The sequence below is a fragment of the Oryctolagus cuniculus genome, chromosome 8 (genome assembly GCF_051225735.1).
Source record: "Oryctolagus cuniculus isolate XC-2025 breed Fujian yellow rabbit chromosome 8, ASM5122573v1, whole genome shotgun sequence".
NCBI classification, from domain to species: Eukaryota; Metazoa; Chordata; class Mammalia; order Lagomorpha; family Leporidae; genus Oryctolagus; species Oryctolagus cuniculus.
Window position 1 is genome coordinate 18,064,278 of NC_142874.1, and position 16,782 is coordinate 18,081,059.

The following is a 16,782-nucleotide window of genomic DNA, read 5'->3' on the forward strand; positions in this document are numbered from 1 at the left end:
GTTGGGTAGTTTGATAGCATCCCATAAATCTCCAACACTGTTTTTAAGTTTTCTGTTATCTTCTTGCCAGTCACCTTACAGAGTAGGAAAATTGATGTTTTGAAATAACACCTTTTTAACCCAGAGTTTTATACAACTTGTGTGATATTATTCAGAGAACCGAGTCTCTGGGAGTCCACAGATTTCAGGTGTATTTACTATAAGCAACTATAAACCAGAGACATCCTGCTAGAAGTGTACCATAGATAAGGGTGCTTCCTCTTACCAAAGATCACTAGTCTACTTGCCTCATGCTCTGGTGCTATGGATTGAAGGTATGTGTTCCCTCAAATTCATATGTTGAAATCCTAACCTCCAATACAACAATATTAGACAGTGCAGCCTTTGGGAGATGATTGAGTGATGAGGGTGAAGACCACATGAATGGGGTTAGTGCTTTTACAAAAGACCCCAGAGAGCCCACCAGCCCTCTTTATGCCATGTGAGAACACGGAGAACAATCATCTATGATGCAGAAAGCAGGCCCTTAACAGACACCAAATCTTCCCTGAAGAATATTTTTTAAACCACCCAGTGTATGATATTCTTTCATAGCAACTTATAAACATGTTGTCTAGATATCTATGTTTAAGGAGCTTGGATTAGGTGACTAGCCATACCTTGTTCCTCTGGGTGTATTTCCATAGTAACCAAGAATAGAATGGGGCCGGTGCTGTGGCTCAATAGGCTAATCCTCCACCTTGCGGCGCCAGCACACTGGGTTCTAGTCCCGGTCAGGGTGCCAGATTCTGTCCCGGTTGTCCCTCTTCCAGGCCAGCTCTCTGCTGTGGCCAGGGAGTGTAGTGGAGGATGGCCCAAGAACTTGGGCCCTGCACCCCATGGGAGACCAGGAGAAGCACCTGGCTCCTGCCATCGTATCAGCACAGTGCGCCGGCTGCAGTGCACCGGCTGCGGCGGCCATTGGAGGGTGAACCAGCGGCAAAAAGGAAGACCTTTCTCTCTGTCTCTCTCTTTCTCACTGTCCACTCTGCCTGTCAAAAAAAAAAAAAATAGAATGGATCATATGCCAGCTGTCCTGATTCTGTCCCCTGCAGGTTGCAAATTAGTATTTTACATGCCATAATTAGGAAAGTAAACATAGGTAGTGAATGAAAGATCCAGAACTGATAGATGTCCCCAAGATCCATGATTTTTAGCTACTGCATTTAATAATCAACATAGGTATTTCAGTTAACTAAATATTTTTTGACAAATGACTTAATTTTTTGTCAACACAAACAAAGCAAACATGGTCTCTACCATCAAGTTTAAACTGAAGAGAAAATATTGTAAATGAAACTTAATTAATTAGGAAACATTCAGTGAAAGAGTTACAAGACTGAGATGAAAAATTTTTGAGAAATTCAGGAGAAAAAAGGAAGAGGGCAAGGTTGGCTTCAAAGAATGCCATACTGGGGAGAGATTCCAAGATGGCAGATTAGGGAAAGACGTACTGCACTAGACTAAGGATAAAAAAGTGTACTGAGGTGGTCATGCTCAAAGTCTTCACAGGTGAACTCAAAAGGCACATCTGATTATTCCTGAAGTCAACTGAGGATCTTAGATATCTCTTCAAAAACAAAAAGATTAGTGAAGCTTTTGCTTTTGCTGTATCAAGACTGCTGCACCTTAAGGCAGACATGCTGTACCTGTCTCCTCTTTTGATTCTGTCTGGGAGCTGCTATTGACAATAAATTCCTTATTAGGTTCTTTTATTATAATCCTCTACACTCAAGCTAAATGGTTTTATACTCTACATAAGGGTAGCCTATCACCACTCACTATCTGGAAGTCTGTAAGATAAGTTCTTTCTATCTGAAGGGGCACACCACTTGCAGTTGGCTTTGTTCCAGTTTTGTTCATGCTACTTAACAAACTTAAATGTTTCAGAACTCAACAACTTCTAAGAACAACTGGCCATGCAGGGAACACAGCCATTGGTGGTGACCAAAAATTCTCCAGCTCATAAAACAAATTCATTAGATGAGATAGGCGAAGACTTCCAGACCCAGGGCAGGCAAGTCCTGCACTACGCCCCTAATCAGCAGGAAGCAGCTATAGAAGATATAGTGATTCGACACCCTCCAGAGTCCCTTAAGATTACAGTCTGGAATTTCTCTGAGGGGGGAATGATGCAGGCAGGCAGACAGGATAAAACTGATCAGATTTGTAAGCTGGAGACCACGCCCCCTGTGTGATGTCATGCCCCTGTTGATCTCACCTGGACGCTCACCTGCTGATCAGACGATGTAACCACCACCTTTGGGATAGATAAAGGGCCTGGAGCATGGTGGGTCCCTCCCTTTTTCGGTTGCGCACCCCTATTGCACTGCACCTCTGAGGGCAAGGCTTTATGGCCTCTGCCCTGCCTCTGCTTTCCTGCCTGCATGCTTCCTCATGCCAGCCTGCTCTTTGCATGGTATGGACCCAATCTAGCTTCTAGACTTCTTTCCCCACTAATTAAAGCCCTCTCTTTCCTGTGCATTTCTCTCTCTCTGAATAAAAATCCTTAAAGAAACTTTTTAAAAAAAGTGTAGGAAGTGCACTCTCACGGGAGAATTGGAGAGAAAACTGCACTGGAAATCCTACAAAAGGAAGAACTCCGTGGACCTGTGTGGAGGATGCGGACACACAGCACGAACACAGACAACTGCAGCAGCTCAGAGCCAGAGCAGGTGGTAGTTTGGAGACAGAGGTGAGACCAGACGGTAGCAACCCGTGGTGATGTAGCTGTAGAGAGAGCATGGCATGAGTCCATTGTGGAGCCCTGGGGGTCAGTGGTTCCTAGTAGTTGCTAGTGGTTGCCCAGTGAAAGAGAGACGGCACATTAATATTGCCCCAACTTCCCCACAGAATTGCCCGCTGCCCAGCTGAGAAAGGGCAGGAGCCATTTTGGGTTTGGGCAGCAGCTGTAGAAGCCTTTGTGTGTGTACACAGCAACTGGCTGAGACAGAACGTCTTCTCACCAGTGCTGGTGGCAGTGGTGGGGAGGGAGCAGATTCAGCCAGTGGCTCTTTACATGTGTGTGATTCAGAGATTCTAGTTATAGGGAACAATCCTCAGTCCCCACTGACTTTGAGTCTGGCTTGGAGATGGCTGAGCAATCTTACCACTTGGGAGGGTAAGGCTCCCGTGGCCTCCGAGGATCAACATGCCTATGTGAAGCCATATTGGTGAATGTCAACCTCTAAGTTTACTAGACAGACTGGCAGGGCAGACAGAAACCTCTGGACCCAGCCACTGTGGGAGCCTTGTGTGCTCAGACTGTAGGGACTCAGTAGTTACACGACAAAGTGCAGAGTGTAGCTGGGTACTGAGATTTAGCATGCCCAATTTTTCTGTTACCGTGGATACTCGCCTTGTCCTGGAGCAATGACCAGAGCTCCCTGGCCACACCCACACTCACCTCTTGGTATTCACAGAAAGTGCAGAGATTTCACTAAGCCACAGAGGCACAGCTCAAAGTTAAAAGCCAGCAGAGGAAAAATACAAAAATCAACTCCACCAATGCCTGAAAGCAAACACAGAAATTCAAGACACAAGAATAAGAAAGACAAAACATGATCCCCACAAAGAAACACAATAACATTCCAATATTAGAATGGGAAGATGAAGAGATTGAGGACATGCCAGAAACAGAATAAAAACAGTTAACCATAGGATTACTCAAAGGCACTCAGAAGGAAATCCATGAACTGAAGAAAACATATATGACATGAATGAATATTTTTCCTGTGAAATTAAGATTTTAAGGAGAAATCAAAATGAAATATTAGAAATGAATTCAATAGATCAATTAAAAAATGCAATGGAAGGCCAAAATAGCAGACTTGGTGAAGGAGAAGAAAGAATATCTGAACTAGAAGACAAATCATCTTTGTAATCTTCTGGTCAGATAAAAAAAAATAAAAGGTAACACACACACACACACACACGAAGAGAGTTCACATAAAAATATGGCAGTCATGTGTGTGGGACATTGGAAGCCATTTCAGAAATGTCTGCTGTGGACACCTGCTATGATCTATTTTCTGTGAATACATCATCTAGTGTTCCACAAGAAACTACACTTAAGGGGGCTGGACTGTGGTGTATCAGATTAAGCTACGGCTTGCAGCGCTGGTATTCAATATGGGTGCCAGTTTGTGTTCCAGCAGCTCCACTTCTGATCCAGCTCCTTGCTACTGTGCCTGGGAAAGCAGCAGAGGATGGATAAAGTCCTTGTGCCCCAGCACCCATGTGGGAAACCCAGAGGAAGCTTCTGGCTCCTGGTTTTGGCCTGGCCCAGCCCTGCCCATTGATGGCCATTTGAGAAGTGAACAGATGGAAAACCTCTCTGTGTCTGACTCTCTCTCTGCCTTTAAAAATGTTTAAAAAATTTTTAAAAAGACTTAAAAAACAGTTCTTCTAAACATTGCTCACGACTGTTTCTTCTCCTTTAATTATACACAGAGTTGTCCTTTTGCCCCTGACATTTGAACTGATTAATTTTCCTACCTGCCGTTGCTTCTCTCCTTTGCTCCTGAAATAGTTCTCCTGAATCCTGCTTCTTCAAAGACATAGTGGCTGCTTATTCCTAAGTCTGCACTGTTTCTTAACCTTAAAAGTCACATCCTCTTTTTTTTTAAGATTTCAATTTAGCGATTGATTTGAGAGGTAGAGTTACAGACAGAGAGAGGGAGAGACAGAAAGATCTTCCATCCAGTGGTTCCCTCCCCAGATGGCCTCAATGGCCAGAGCTGAGCCAATCTGAAGCCAGGGGCCAGGAGCTTCTTTTGGGTCTCCCACATGTGTGCAGAAGTCCAAGCACTTGGGCCTTCTTGCACTGCTTTCCCAGGCTGTAAGCAGGGAGCTGAATTGGAAAAGGAGCAGCCAGTACATGAATCAACGCCCTGTATGGGATGCCTTTGCTGCAGATGGAGCCTTAGCATGCTATGCCACAGCAGCGGTCCAATCACATCTTCTTTGATGAGTGTAAATCTTGTATTTTCCTTTAATATTAACTGAAATTTCAAAACTGTAAATACTATGATATGGAGAAATAAAAACAGTGTTGCTTTGTTCTGATTGGCTTTTGAGTTGAAAGTCATTGCTTGCAGGGCTGGGGAACCTTTGTTCTGCCAAGGTCCATTTGGATATTTATAGCATCATTTGTGGACCACACAAAATTATCAGCTTAAAAATTAGCCAGCTGTAGGTTTATTGAATTTCAGGTGCCACCGGCTGTTGCCTGGGCATGGCCAGATCAAATGATTTCACGGGCCTTATATGGGAAATGGGTCTGACATTCTCCAACCCTGGTGAAGGTTCCAATTCACATTATTTAGTCAAACCTGCAAAGTCCCCCACAATCCAGCTCATTCTCTCCTTAGTGTATAACCTTCCAGTGCTGTCTGCTGGGTCTGGCATTAGTTGTAGAATGGTTATGAGCCTTTGCTCCTTTATTACAAAGTGTTTAAACTTGTCTGTAGACTTGTCAAGAAGACTCATGGTTGATTCCATTTGGTGGGGATGACCTTTCAGAGGACACAGAATGGATGCAGAAAACATTCTCTGAAATGCTACAAAGACTGCAGGTATTTATTCTCTACTGTCTTAGTCACAGAAGGAGGTGAAACATGAAGACGAAAATTAAAAGAAAACAAACACAACTTTTGGGGCTGGCATTGAGGAACAGCAGGCTGAGCCACTGTGTTTTATGCTGCCAGGGTTCCGTATCAGAATGCCAGTTCCAGTCATGGCTGCTCCACTTCCAATCCAACTTCCTGCCAGTGCACCTGGGAAAGCAGCAGAAGAGGCCTGGGCCTCAGCCATCCATGTGGGAGTTCATTGTGGAGTTTCTGGCTGCTGAGTTCAGCCTAGCCAGACATGGTGGTTGCCACCATTGTGGGCTGTACCAGTGATGGAAGATCTCTCTCCCTGTCTCTCTCTCTTGCCCCACCTTTTAAATAAAGAAGTCTTTTAAAAACCTACATTTTCCCTGAAATACTTTAAAAAATGGATGCCAGTGATTTAATTACAATCTCCTTAGTGTTTAAGTTCAACTTTATTTTAAAATTTTGCTAACAAAAGTAGAATTAATTAGCTATTTATTACTAAATAACTATTTAAGTAGAGATGGTTTATTCTCTTCTTTTGGAGTTTCCATAAACACTTTGCTCACTGTTTCTCATAAAAACATACAGAGCACATGCAGTATCCATAATTGTAATCATCCTACTCACAGGAAGCACGTTTCATGCCCTTGAATGAAGAGAATGAGAAGTTCTTACGTCTCTGATGGAAAGAGGTTGCTAGATTGTGAGGCCTACATCGCCATGCCCTGCTGCATCATGTAGATGTCTGTCCCTTCATCTGGAGAGGTTTTTCGTGCAGGTTTATCCTATAGATCTTTCCCTGCCAGACATTAGCCAGATAAGGTGATCCTGCAGGTGCCCCCCCCATTCGCTTTCTGTTTATATGGAAAGCAGGTGTAAGTGAACGTGTTCCATTTCTCTATCATTTGATGTTTTTCTTTCCCTGCTGTCCTTTGAAATGAATGTGGGAATGATTGAGGAAAATTGAAGCCAATCAAATAGACAAGTCGCCTTTGTCATACAGAGTATGTGTGGTGAGAAGTAAAGGTAAACCAGCCCACAGTTTAGGCTGATTTGGCAGAGAAAAATTCTCCATAAGTTCCATGGACAGGTCGTGTAGGGTGTGTTAGAGTATACAAGGGATCACCAAAAATCTCATAATAAAAATGTGAATTAGCTTTTTTTTTAAAAAAAAAGATTTATTTATTTATTTGAAAGTCAGAATTACACAAAGAGAGAAGGAGAGGCAGAGAGAGAGAGGTCTTCCCTCTGCTGGTTCACTTCCCAATGGGCCGCAACAGCCAGAGCTGCAATGAGCCGAAGCCAGGAGCCAGGAGCTTCCTCTGGGTCTCCCAAGTGGGTGCAGGGACCCAAGGACTTGGGCCATCTTCCACTGCTTTGCCAGGCCATGGCAGAGAGCTGGATCGGAAGTGGAGTGGCCGGGATTTGGTGCCCATATGGGATGCCAGCACTGCAGGTGCTTTACCCACTACACCACAGCACTGACCCCGTGAATTAGCTTTTAATTCCATTCTCCAGGAACCTTTTGAAGCCTCTTGTATTGCAATCCTGAAGATGATATTTTGAGAGGGGAGTGTTTGAATAAAATTTTTGTATTATCCACAAAAGATACATAGCCACTTGCAATTGCTATAGAGTCAGCTGAATGTAATAATATGCATTTTTAGGAGTTAAAAAATTTTATATTCATACAACTCAGCTATTTTATGATTGTTGAAAAACAGAACAAGGTCTGTGCTCACAAACATTTAAATGGAAAGCAGTTGCCTTCAGCTTGCTTTTTCTCCCAAAGAGATTTTTTATTTAATGAGTACAAATTTCATAAGTACAAATTTAGGAATATAGTGGTTCTTCCCCCTATACCTGCCCTCTCGCCCCCACTCCCATCCCACCTCCTCCTCCCTCTCCCATCCCATTCTCCATTAAGATTAATTTTTAATTAACTTTATACACAGAAGAGCAACTCTATGCTAAGTAAAGATTTCAATAATTTGCACTCACACATGCACAAAATATAGAAAACTGAGAACAAGTTTTACAGTTAACCCTCACAGTACAACTCCTTAAGGACAGAGGTCCTGCATGGGTAGTAAGTACACAGTGACTCCTGTTGTTAATTTAACAGTTAACACTCTCATGTGTGATGTCAGTGATCACCAGAGGCTCTTGACATGTGCTGCCAAGCCTATGGAAGCCTTTTGAGTCCACAAACTCCGTCAGTGTTTAGACAAGGCCATAATCAAATTGGAAGTTCTCTCCTCCCTTTAGAGAAAAGGGCATCTTTGTTTGATGGCCTCTTCTTTCCCCTGGAGTCTCACTCACAGAGACCCTTCATGTAGGACTCTACCGCCCCCCCCCCAACAATGTCTTCGTTTTCCATGCCTGAAATTCTCTCCTGGGCTTTTCAGCCAGACCAGAATGCCTTAAGGCCTGATTCTGAGGTCAGAGTGCTGTTCAGGGCGTTTGCCATTCTATGAGTCTGCTGTGTGGACTGCTTCCCATGTTGGAACATTCTCTCCTTTTAAATTCTATCTATTGTTATTATCAGACACTTGATCTTATTTATATGATCCCTTTAACACTTAATCCTATCCATATGATCAGTTACACACTTAAAATGATCACTTTAACACTTAGATGGTGTTATTATCACCCAGTTTAATGGGATTTGGAGTCCCATGGCAAGTTTTTAGCTTCACCCTTAGAAGTACATCTGGGGGCTGGCACTGTGGCACAGTGGGTTAACGCCCTGGCCTGAAGCACCAGCATCACATATGGGCGCCAGTTTGAGACCCGGCTGTTTCACTTCCTATCCTGCTCTCTGCTATGGCCTGGGAAAGCAGTAGGGGCCAAGTCCTTGGGCCCCTGCACCCATGTGGGAAATCCAGAAGAATCTCTTGGCTCCTGGCTTCGGGTCAACGCAGCTCTGGCCGTTGTGGCCAACTGGGGAGTGAACCAATGGATGGAAGACCTCTCTCTCTACCTCTCTTCTGTCTGTGTAACTCTTTCAAATAAATAAATAAATCTTTAAAAAAAAACAAGAAGTGTGTCTGTAGGAATGTATGCAGAACTATGTAACTGCTCCCTCTCTAATTCTCACTCTTATTTTTAACTGGGATTTATTTTCAACTGACTTTATACACATATGGTTAATTCTATGTTAAGTAAAGAGTTCAACCAATGTTATTAAGAAGGAAAAAAAAAACCTGTTCCTTGACAGTCAAGACAAGGGCTGTTCAAGTCATTGCTTCTCATAGTGTCGATTTCACTTCTGCAGGTTACCTTTTGGGTGCTCTGCTAGTTATCAGTTACCACAGATCAGGGAGAATGCATGGTATTTGTCCCTTTGGGACTGACTGACTTATTTCACTAAGTATGATGTTTTCCAGATTCATCCATTTTGTTGCAAATGAGTGGATTTCATTTTTTACCACTGTGTAATATTCCATAGAGTACATATCCCATAATTTCTTTATGCAGTCTTCAGTTGAGAGGAACTTAGGTTGATTGCATGTCTTAGCTATTGTGAATTGAACTAAAATAAACATAGGGGTGCATATAACTCTCTTATTTGCTGCTTTTCATTTCTGTTGGGTAAATTCCAAGGAGTTGGATGGCTGGGTCACATAGTAGGACTATATTTAGATTTCTGAGGTACCTCCAAATTGTCTTTCATAGTGGTTTTATCAGTTAATATTCCCACCAACAGTAGGATACCTTTCCCCAAATCATCGCCAGCATTCATTGTTTTTTGATTTCTATATGAAAGCCATTCTGTCTGGGGTGAAATGAAACAATCATTGTGGTTTTGATTTGCATTTCCCAGACGGCTAGTGATCCTGAGCATTTTCTCTTGTGTCTGTTGGCCATTTGGATTTCCTTTTTTGAAAATTGGCTGTTTAAGTCCTTTGCCCATTTCTTAGCTGTGTTGTTTGTTTTGTTGTTGTTGAGTTTCTTGGTCTCTTTATATATTCTGGTTATTAATCCTTTATCAGCTGCATAGTTTGCAAATAATTTCTCCCAGTCTTTTGGTTGCCTCTTCACTTGCCTGAGTGTTTCAGAGCTTCTTAATTTGATGTAATCCCATTTGTTATTATTATTTTTTTGGCTTTGATTGCCTGTGCCTTTGGGGTCTTTTCCAGGAACTCTTTGTCTGTGCCAGTGTTTTGCAGGGTTTCATCAATACTCTCTATTAATTTGATGATATCAGGTCATAGATTCAGGTCTTTAATCCATTTTGAATGGATCTTTGAGTAAGGTATAAGGTTGGAGTTCTGCTTCATGTGGAAATCCAGTTTTCCTAGCACCATTGTTTGAAGAGACTGCTCTTGTTCTAGGGATTGGTTTTAGCTCCTTGGTCAAATATAAGTTGATTGTAGATGCTTGGCTTGATTTCTGGTGTCTCTATGCTGTTCCATTGGTCTTTTCATCTGTTTTTGTCTCAGTACCAGGCTGTTTGATAGTAACTGCCTTGTAGTATGTCTTGAAATTTGGTATTGTCATGCCTCTGGCTTTTTGTTGTGTAACATGGCTTTAGCTATTAGAGGTTTCCTGTGTTTTCAGATGAATTTCAGCTTCATTTTTTCTAGATCTAAGAAGAATGTCTTTGGTATTTTGATTAGTATTTTTTTTGTTTCAACTTTTTTATTTCTTCTCTGATTTTAATTATTTCTTTTCCCCTACTAGTTTTGGGTTTCGTTTGCTGTTGTTTTTCTAGATCCTTGAGGTGCATTAATTGCTCATGTATTTCCAATTTCTTGATATAGGCACCAATTGCTATAAACTTTCCTCTTAACACTGCTTTTGCTGTATACCATAAGTTTTGGTATGTTGTATTGTCATCTTCATTTGTTTCCAGAAATTTTTGGATTTCTCTTTTGATTTCTTCTATGACCCACTGTCCATTCAGGAGTGTGTTGTGCAGTCTCCATTTGTTTACATATGATCTGGAGATTCCTGAGTTGCTGATTTCCAGCTTCATTGCATTATGGTCCAAGAAGATGCATGGTATGATTTTTTTCATTTAATTTGCTGAGATTTGTTTTATGTGGTCTATTGATCACTTAGCATGTGGTCAACCCTAAAGAAAGTTCCATGCACTGTTGAGAAAAATGTATATTCTGTGGCTGTAGGATAGAAGGCTCTGTAAATATCTGCTAAGTCTGTTTGGCCTATGGTGTCAATTAATTCTTTTGTTTCCTTATTGATTTTCTGTCTGTTTAATCTGTCCATTGCTGAAAGTGGGGTATTGAAGTCCCCCTTTACCATAGTGTTTGAGTCTATATCTCCCTTTAAATCAATTAACATTTCTTTCAAATAGCCAGGTGCCCTGTAATTAGGTGTATATACATTTATAATAGTCACAGTCCTGCTAAATTGTTCATTTAATAATTACATAGTCTCCTTTGTCTCTTTTAATAATTTTTTAAAGATTTATTTATTTGCTTGAAAGGCAGTTACAGAGAGGCAGAGGCAGAGGCAGAGGCGGCGATGTGTGTTGGGGGAGATCTTCCATTGGCTGGTTCACTCCCCAGATGGCTGCAACGGCTGGAGCTGCAATGATCCGAAGCCAGGAGCCAGGAACTTCTTCTAGGTCTCCCACGTGGGTGCAGGGGCCCAAGGACTTGGGCCATACTGTGCTGCTTTTGCAAGCCATAGTAGAGAGCTAGATTGGAAGTGGAGTAACTGGTACTCGAACTGGTGCACACAAAGGATGCCAGCACTGCAGGTGGTGGCTTTATCAGCTACACCACTTTGCTGGCCTCTCTTTTTTTTGTCTCAACTAAACTGATCTTTTTTTAACTTTTATTTAATGAATATAATTTTTTTTTTTTTAGGAATTCATAAAATATAATTCAGTCCTGTCTGTGACAACCTGTATATATAAATTATAAATACATACAAATTAGTAAGTTAATTTTTTTATTTATCTAAGTTGCCCTTTTCTTGACAGTCTTATATTGTCTTTGCAAATAATAGGTCTGACAACAAAAGAATCCATTTCCTTGAATGAACCAAGCTCAAATAGCCTCTCATCGTTTCAGAATATACAATTAAAGAATTCCAAATGGTAAACAATTTTAGCTCTAATGAAGGAGTTCTATAATTAGTGAACATGTATCACAAGAAATCAGGTTAGCTTGTTCAGCTTCCTCTTTGGAAATAATGTATTTTCCACCACATCGGCAACTCCAAGAAAAAGAATGATCGTCTTCATTCCAAGACATTTCTTCAAGATATACTTGGGCATCTACTGGTCCCACATTTCTTAGGTCATCTTCATGCCGCTGCAGGTCATACTCTTTTTTTGTCTCTTCATTCCCGAGGATTTTCCACGCCTGATCAACTTCGATGAACTTCTGTAAACATTCCTCCACCGTTCCTGCTGGAACATCTGTACTTTGTTTATCTGGATGATACTTCTCAGCTGAGGTTGAACACGGCAACCTTTGCCTTCATGTTCCAGCTGTCATACTGCAAATGTGTCTGTTCCACGAGATACTTATTGTCATGTTTTTCACATTTGTATGCTTTTTCTTGGTAATTGTCCTGCTTCAAATGCACCCAAGCAGACTGCATGAAATGCTATCTAGTGTTCTTTAGGGCGAGAAGCCTGTGATGTACACTTTAATATGAGTTTCTGATACTTCTGTTTTAGGTCTGACACATTCTCAGAGGGGTCGGCCCCCAGAATGCTATACCAATCCTTTTTTGGTATCTGTTCAAATGCCATCCTCCATTGTAGCAGAAGGGAGCCTTCTCAGATCTGCAAACTTCCCATCACCACCGGCTCTCTCTGGGTGACTCGAATATAAATTTAAAGTACAGCTTATGGATTACAATGGCTTCCCCCCCACCCAATGACGTCCATCCCACCCGCAACCCTCCCATCTCCCGCTCTCTCTCCCCTTCCATTCATATCAAGATTCATTTTCAATTTTCTTTATATACAGAAGATCAGTTTAGTATACATTAAGTAAAGATTTCAACAATTTGCACCCACATAGAAACACAAAGTGAAAAATACTCTTTGAGTACACGTTATAGCAGTAAATCACAATGTACAACACATTAAGGACAGAGATCCTACATGAGGAGTAAGTGCACAGTGACTCCTGTTGTTGAATTTACAAGTTGACACTCCTGTTTATGGCCTCAGTAATCTCCCTATGCACCAGTCATGAGTTTCCAAGGCTATGGAAGCCTTTTGAGTTCACCGACTCTGATCATATTTAGACAAGGTCATAGTCAATGTGGAAGTTCTTTCCTCCCTTCAGGGAAAGGTACCTCCTTCTTTGAAGACCTGTTCTTTCCACTGGGATCTCACTCACAGAGATCTTTCATTTAGGTCGGTTTTTTGTTTTTTGTTTTTGTTTTTTTTTTTTTTTGCCAAAGTGTCTTGGCTTTCCATGCCTGAAATACTCTCATGGGCTCTTCAGCCAGATCCGAATGCATTTAGGGCTGATTCTGAGGCCAGAGTGCTGTTTAGGACATCCGCCATTCTATGAGTCTGCTGTGTATCCCGCTTCCCATGTTCAATCGTTCTCTCCCTTTTTTATTCTATCGGTTAGTATTAGCAGACACTAGTCTTGTTTATGTGCTCCCTTTGACTCTTAGTCCTTTCATTATGATCAATTGTGAACTGAAATTGATCACTTGGACTAGTGAGATGGCATTGGTACATGCCACCTTGATGGGATTGAATTGGAATCCCCTGGTATGTTTCTAACTCTACCGTTTGGGGCAAGTCAGCTTGAGCATGTCCCAAATTGTACATCTCTTCCCTCTCTTATTCCACTCTTATATTTAACAGGGATCACTTTTCAGTTAAATTTCAACACTTAAGCATAACTGTATTAATTACAGAATTAAACCAATAGTATTAAGTAGAACAGACAAAAAATACTGAGAGGGATAACGTATTACATTGTTCTTCAACAGTCAGGGCTATGGCTGATCAAGTCACCATTTCTCATAGTGTCCATTTCACTTCAACAGGTTTCCTTTTTGGTCTTCAGTCACTTGTCACTGATCAGGGAGAACATATGGTATTTGTCCCTTTGGGACTGGCTTATTTCACTCAGCATGATGTGTTCCAGATTCCTCCATTTTGTTGCAAATGACCGGATTTCATTGATTTTACTGCTGTATAGTATTCTAAAGAGTACATATCCCATAATTTCTTTATCCAGTCTACCGTTGATGGGCATTTAGGTTGGTTCCAGGTCTTAGCTGTTGTGAATTGAGCTGCAATAAACATTAGGGTGCAGACCGCTTTTTTGTTTGCCAATTTAATTTCCTTTGGGTAAATTCCAAGGAGTGGGATGGCTGGATTGAATGGTAGGTTACATTCAGGTTTCTGAGGAATCTCCAAACTGACTTCCATAGTGGCTTGACCAGTTTGCATTCCCACCAACAGTGGGTTAGTGTCCCTTTTCCCCCACATCCTTGCCAGCATCTGTTGTTGTTAGATTTGTGTATGTGAGCCTTTCTAACTGGGGTGAGGTGAAACCTCATTGTGGTTTTGATTTGCATTTCTCTGATTGCTAGTAATCTTGAACATTTTTCATGTGCCTGTTGGCCATTTGGATTTCCTCTTTTGAAAAATGTCTATTGAGGTCCTTGGCCCATCTCTTAAGTGGGTTGTTGGTTTTGTTTTTGTGGAGTTTCTTGATCTCTTTGTAGATTCTGGTTATTAACCCTTTTTCTGTTGCATAGTTTGCAAATATTTTTTCCCATTCTGTCGGTTGTCTCTTCACTCTCCTGACTGTCTCTTTTGCAGTACAGAAACTTCTCAATTTGATGCAATCCCAATAGTTGATTTTGGCTTTGACTGCCTGTGCCTCCCGGGTCTTTTCCAGAAATTCTTTGCCTGTGCCAATATCTTGAAGGGTTTCTCCCATGTTCTCTAATAACTTGATGGTGTCAGGTTGTAGATTTAGGTCTTTAATCCATGTTGAGTGGATTTTTGTGTAAGGTGTAAGGTAGGGGTCTTGCTTCATGCTTCTGCACATGGAAATCCAGTTTTCCCAGCACCATTTATTGAATAGACTGTCCTTGCTGCAGGAATTGGTTTTAGATCCTTGATCACATATAAGTTGGCTGTAGATGTTTGGGTTGATTTCTGGTGTTTCAATTCTGTTCCATTGGTCTATCCATCTGTTTCTGTACCAGTACCATGCTGTTTTGATTACAACTGCCCTGTAGTATGTCCTGAAATCTGGTATTGTGATGCCTCTGGCTTTGTTTTTGTTGTACAAGATTGCTTTAGCTCTTCGAGGTCTCTTGTGCCTCCATATAAATTTCAGCACCATTTTTTCCAGATCTGAGAAGAAGGTCTTCGGTATCTTGATTGGTATCGCATTGAATCTATAAATTGCTTTTGGGAGAATGGACATTTTGATGATATTGATTCTTCCAATCCATGAGCATGGAAGATTTTTCCATTTCTTGGTATCCTCTTCTATTTCTTTAAGGTTTTGTAATTTTCATCGTAGAGATCTTTAACGTCCTTGGTTAAGTTTATTCCAAGGTATTTGATTGTTTTTGTAGCTATTGTGAATGGGATTGATCTTGGAAGTTCTTCCTCAGCCATGGCATTGTCTGTGTATACAAAGGCTGTTGATTTTTGTGCATTGATTTTATACCCTGCTACTTTGCCAAAATCTTCTATGAGTTCCAACAGTCTCTTAGTAGAGTTCTTTGGGTCCCCTAAGTAAAGAATCATATCGTCTGCAAAGAGGGATAGTTTGAGTTCTTCCTTCCCAATTTGTATCCCTTTAATTTCTTTTTCTTGCCTAATAGCTCTGGCTAGAACCTCCAGAACTATATTGAATAGCAGTGGTGAGAGTGGGCATCCCTGTCTGGTACCAGATCTCAGTGGAAATGCTTCCAGCTTTTCCCCATTCAATAGGATGTTGGCTGTGGGTTTTTCGTAGATTGCTTTGATTGTATTGAGGAATGTTCCCTCCAAACATAGTTTGCTTAGAGTTTTCATCATGAACGGGTGTAACTGAAATGTGATCCCTGTTAAATATAAGAGTGGGAATAAGAGAGGGAAAAGATGTACAATTTGGGACATGCTCAAGATGACTTGCCCCAAACAGTATAGTTAGAAACATACCAGGGGACTCCAATTTAATCCCATCAAGGTGGCATGTACCAATGCCATCTCACTAGTCCAAGTGATCAATTTCAGTTCACAATTGATCATAATGAAAGGACTAAGAGTCAAAGGGAGCACATAAACAAGTCTAGTACCTGCTAATACTAACCGATAGAATAAATAAAGGGGAGAGTGATCCAACATGGGAAGCGAGATACTCAGCAGGCTCATAGAATGGCGGATGTCCTAAACAGCACTCTGGCCTCATAATCAGTCCTTAAGGCATTCGGATCTGGCTGAAAAGCCCATGAGAGTATTTCAGGCATGGAAAGCCAAGACACTCTGGAAAAAAAAAAAAAAAAAAACACCTAAATGAAAGATCTCTGTGAGTGAGATCCCAGTGGAAAGAACAGGTCTTCAAAGAAGGATGTACCTTTCTCTGAAGGGAGGAGAGAGCCTCCACTTTGACTATGACCTTATCTAAACAAGATAAGAGTCGGCGAACTCAAGGGGCTTCCATAGCCTTGGAAACTCATGACTGGTGCATAGGGAGATTACTGATGCCATAAACAGGAGTGTCAATTTGTAAAGTCAACAACAGGAGTCACTGTGCACTTACTCCTCATGTAGGATCTCTGTCCTTAATGTGCTGTACATTGAGACTTAATGCTATAATGAGTACTCAAACAGTATATTTCGCTTTGTGCTTCTATGGGGGTGCAAACTGTTGAAATCTTTACTTAATGTATACTAAACTGATCTTCTGTAAAAAAAAAAAAAAAGAAGAAGAAATTATTAATCCCCAACTTGACTCTCGCTGGGATTAAACATGACAATAGGTCTGATCTGATTTCATCATCATTTAAAAAATCATCTATTATTTTTCACTTTATGTTTGTGTGGGAGCTAACTGTTGAAATCTTTACTTAATGTATGCTAAACTGATCTTCTGTATATAAAGAGAATCAAAAATGAATCCTCATGTGAATGGAAGGGGAGAGGGAGTGGGAAAGGGGAGGGTTGCGGGTGGGAGGGACGTTA

The 16,782-nt window shown here is 41.3% G+C and overlaps 2 protein-coding genes across 2 annotated transcripts in view; one reads left to right on the plus strand and one right to left on the minus strand.

The window, feature by feature from the left end:
* The window catches only part of LOC108175429 (tolloid-like protein 1), a 301,771-nt gene that overhangs the window by 250,461 nt on the left and 34,528 nt on the right, over positions 1-16,782 (plus strand). The window lies entirely within an intron of this gene.
* LOC138843587 (dnaJ homolog subfamily C member 24-like) lies at positions 11,542-12,444 on the minus strand. The gene is made up of 2 exons (XM_070048212.2): positions 12,261-12,444; positions 11,542-12,063 (listed from the first exon to the last, which is right to left on the minus strand). The coding sequence occupies exons 1-2, from the start codon at positions 12,367-12,369 to the stop codon at positions 11,723-11,725; spliced, it is 450 nt and encodes a 149-aa protein (XP_069904313.1). The 5' UTR covers positions 12,370-12,444; the 3' UTR covers positions 11,542-11,722.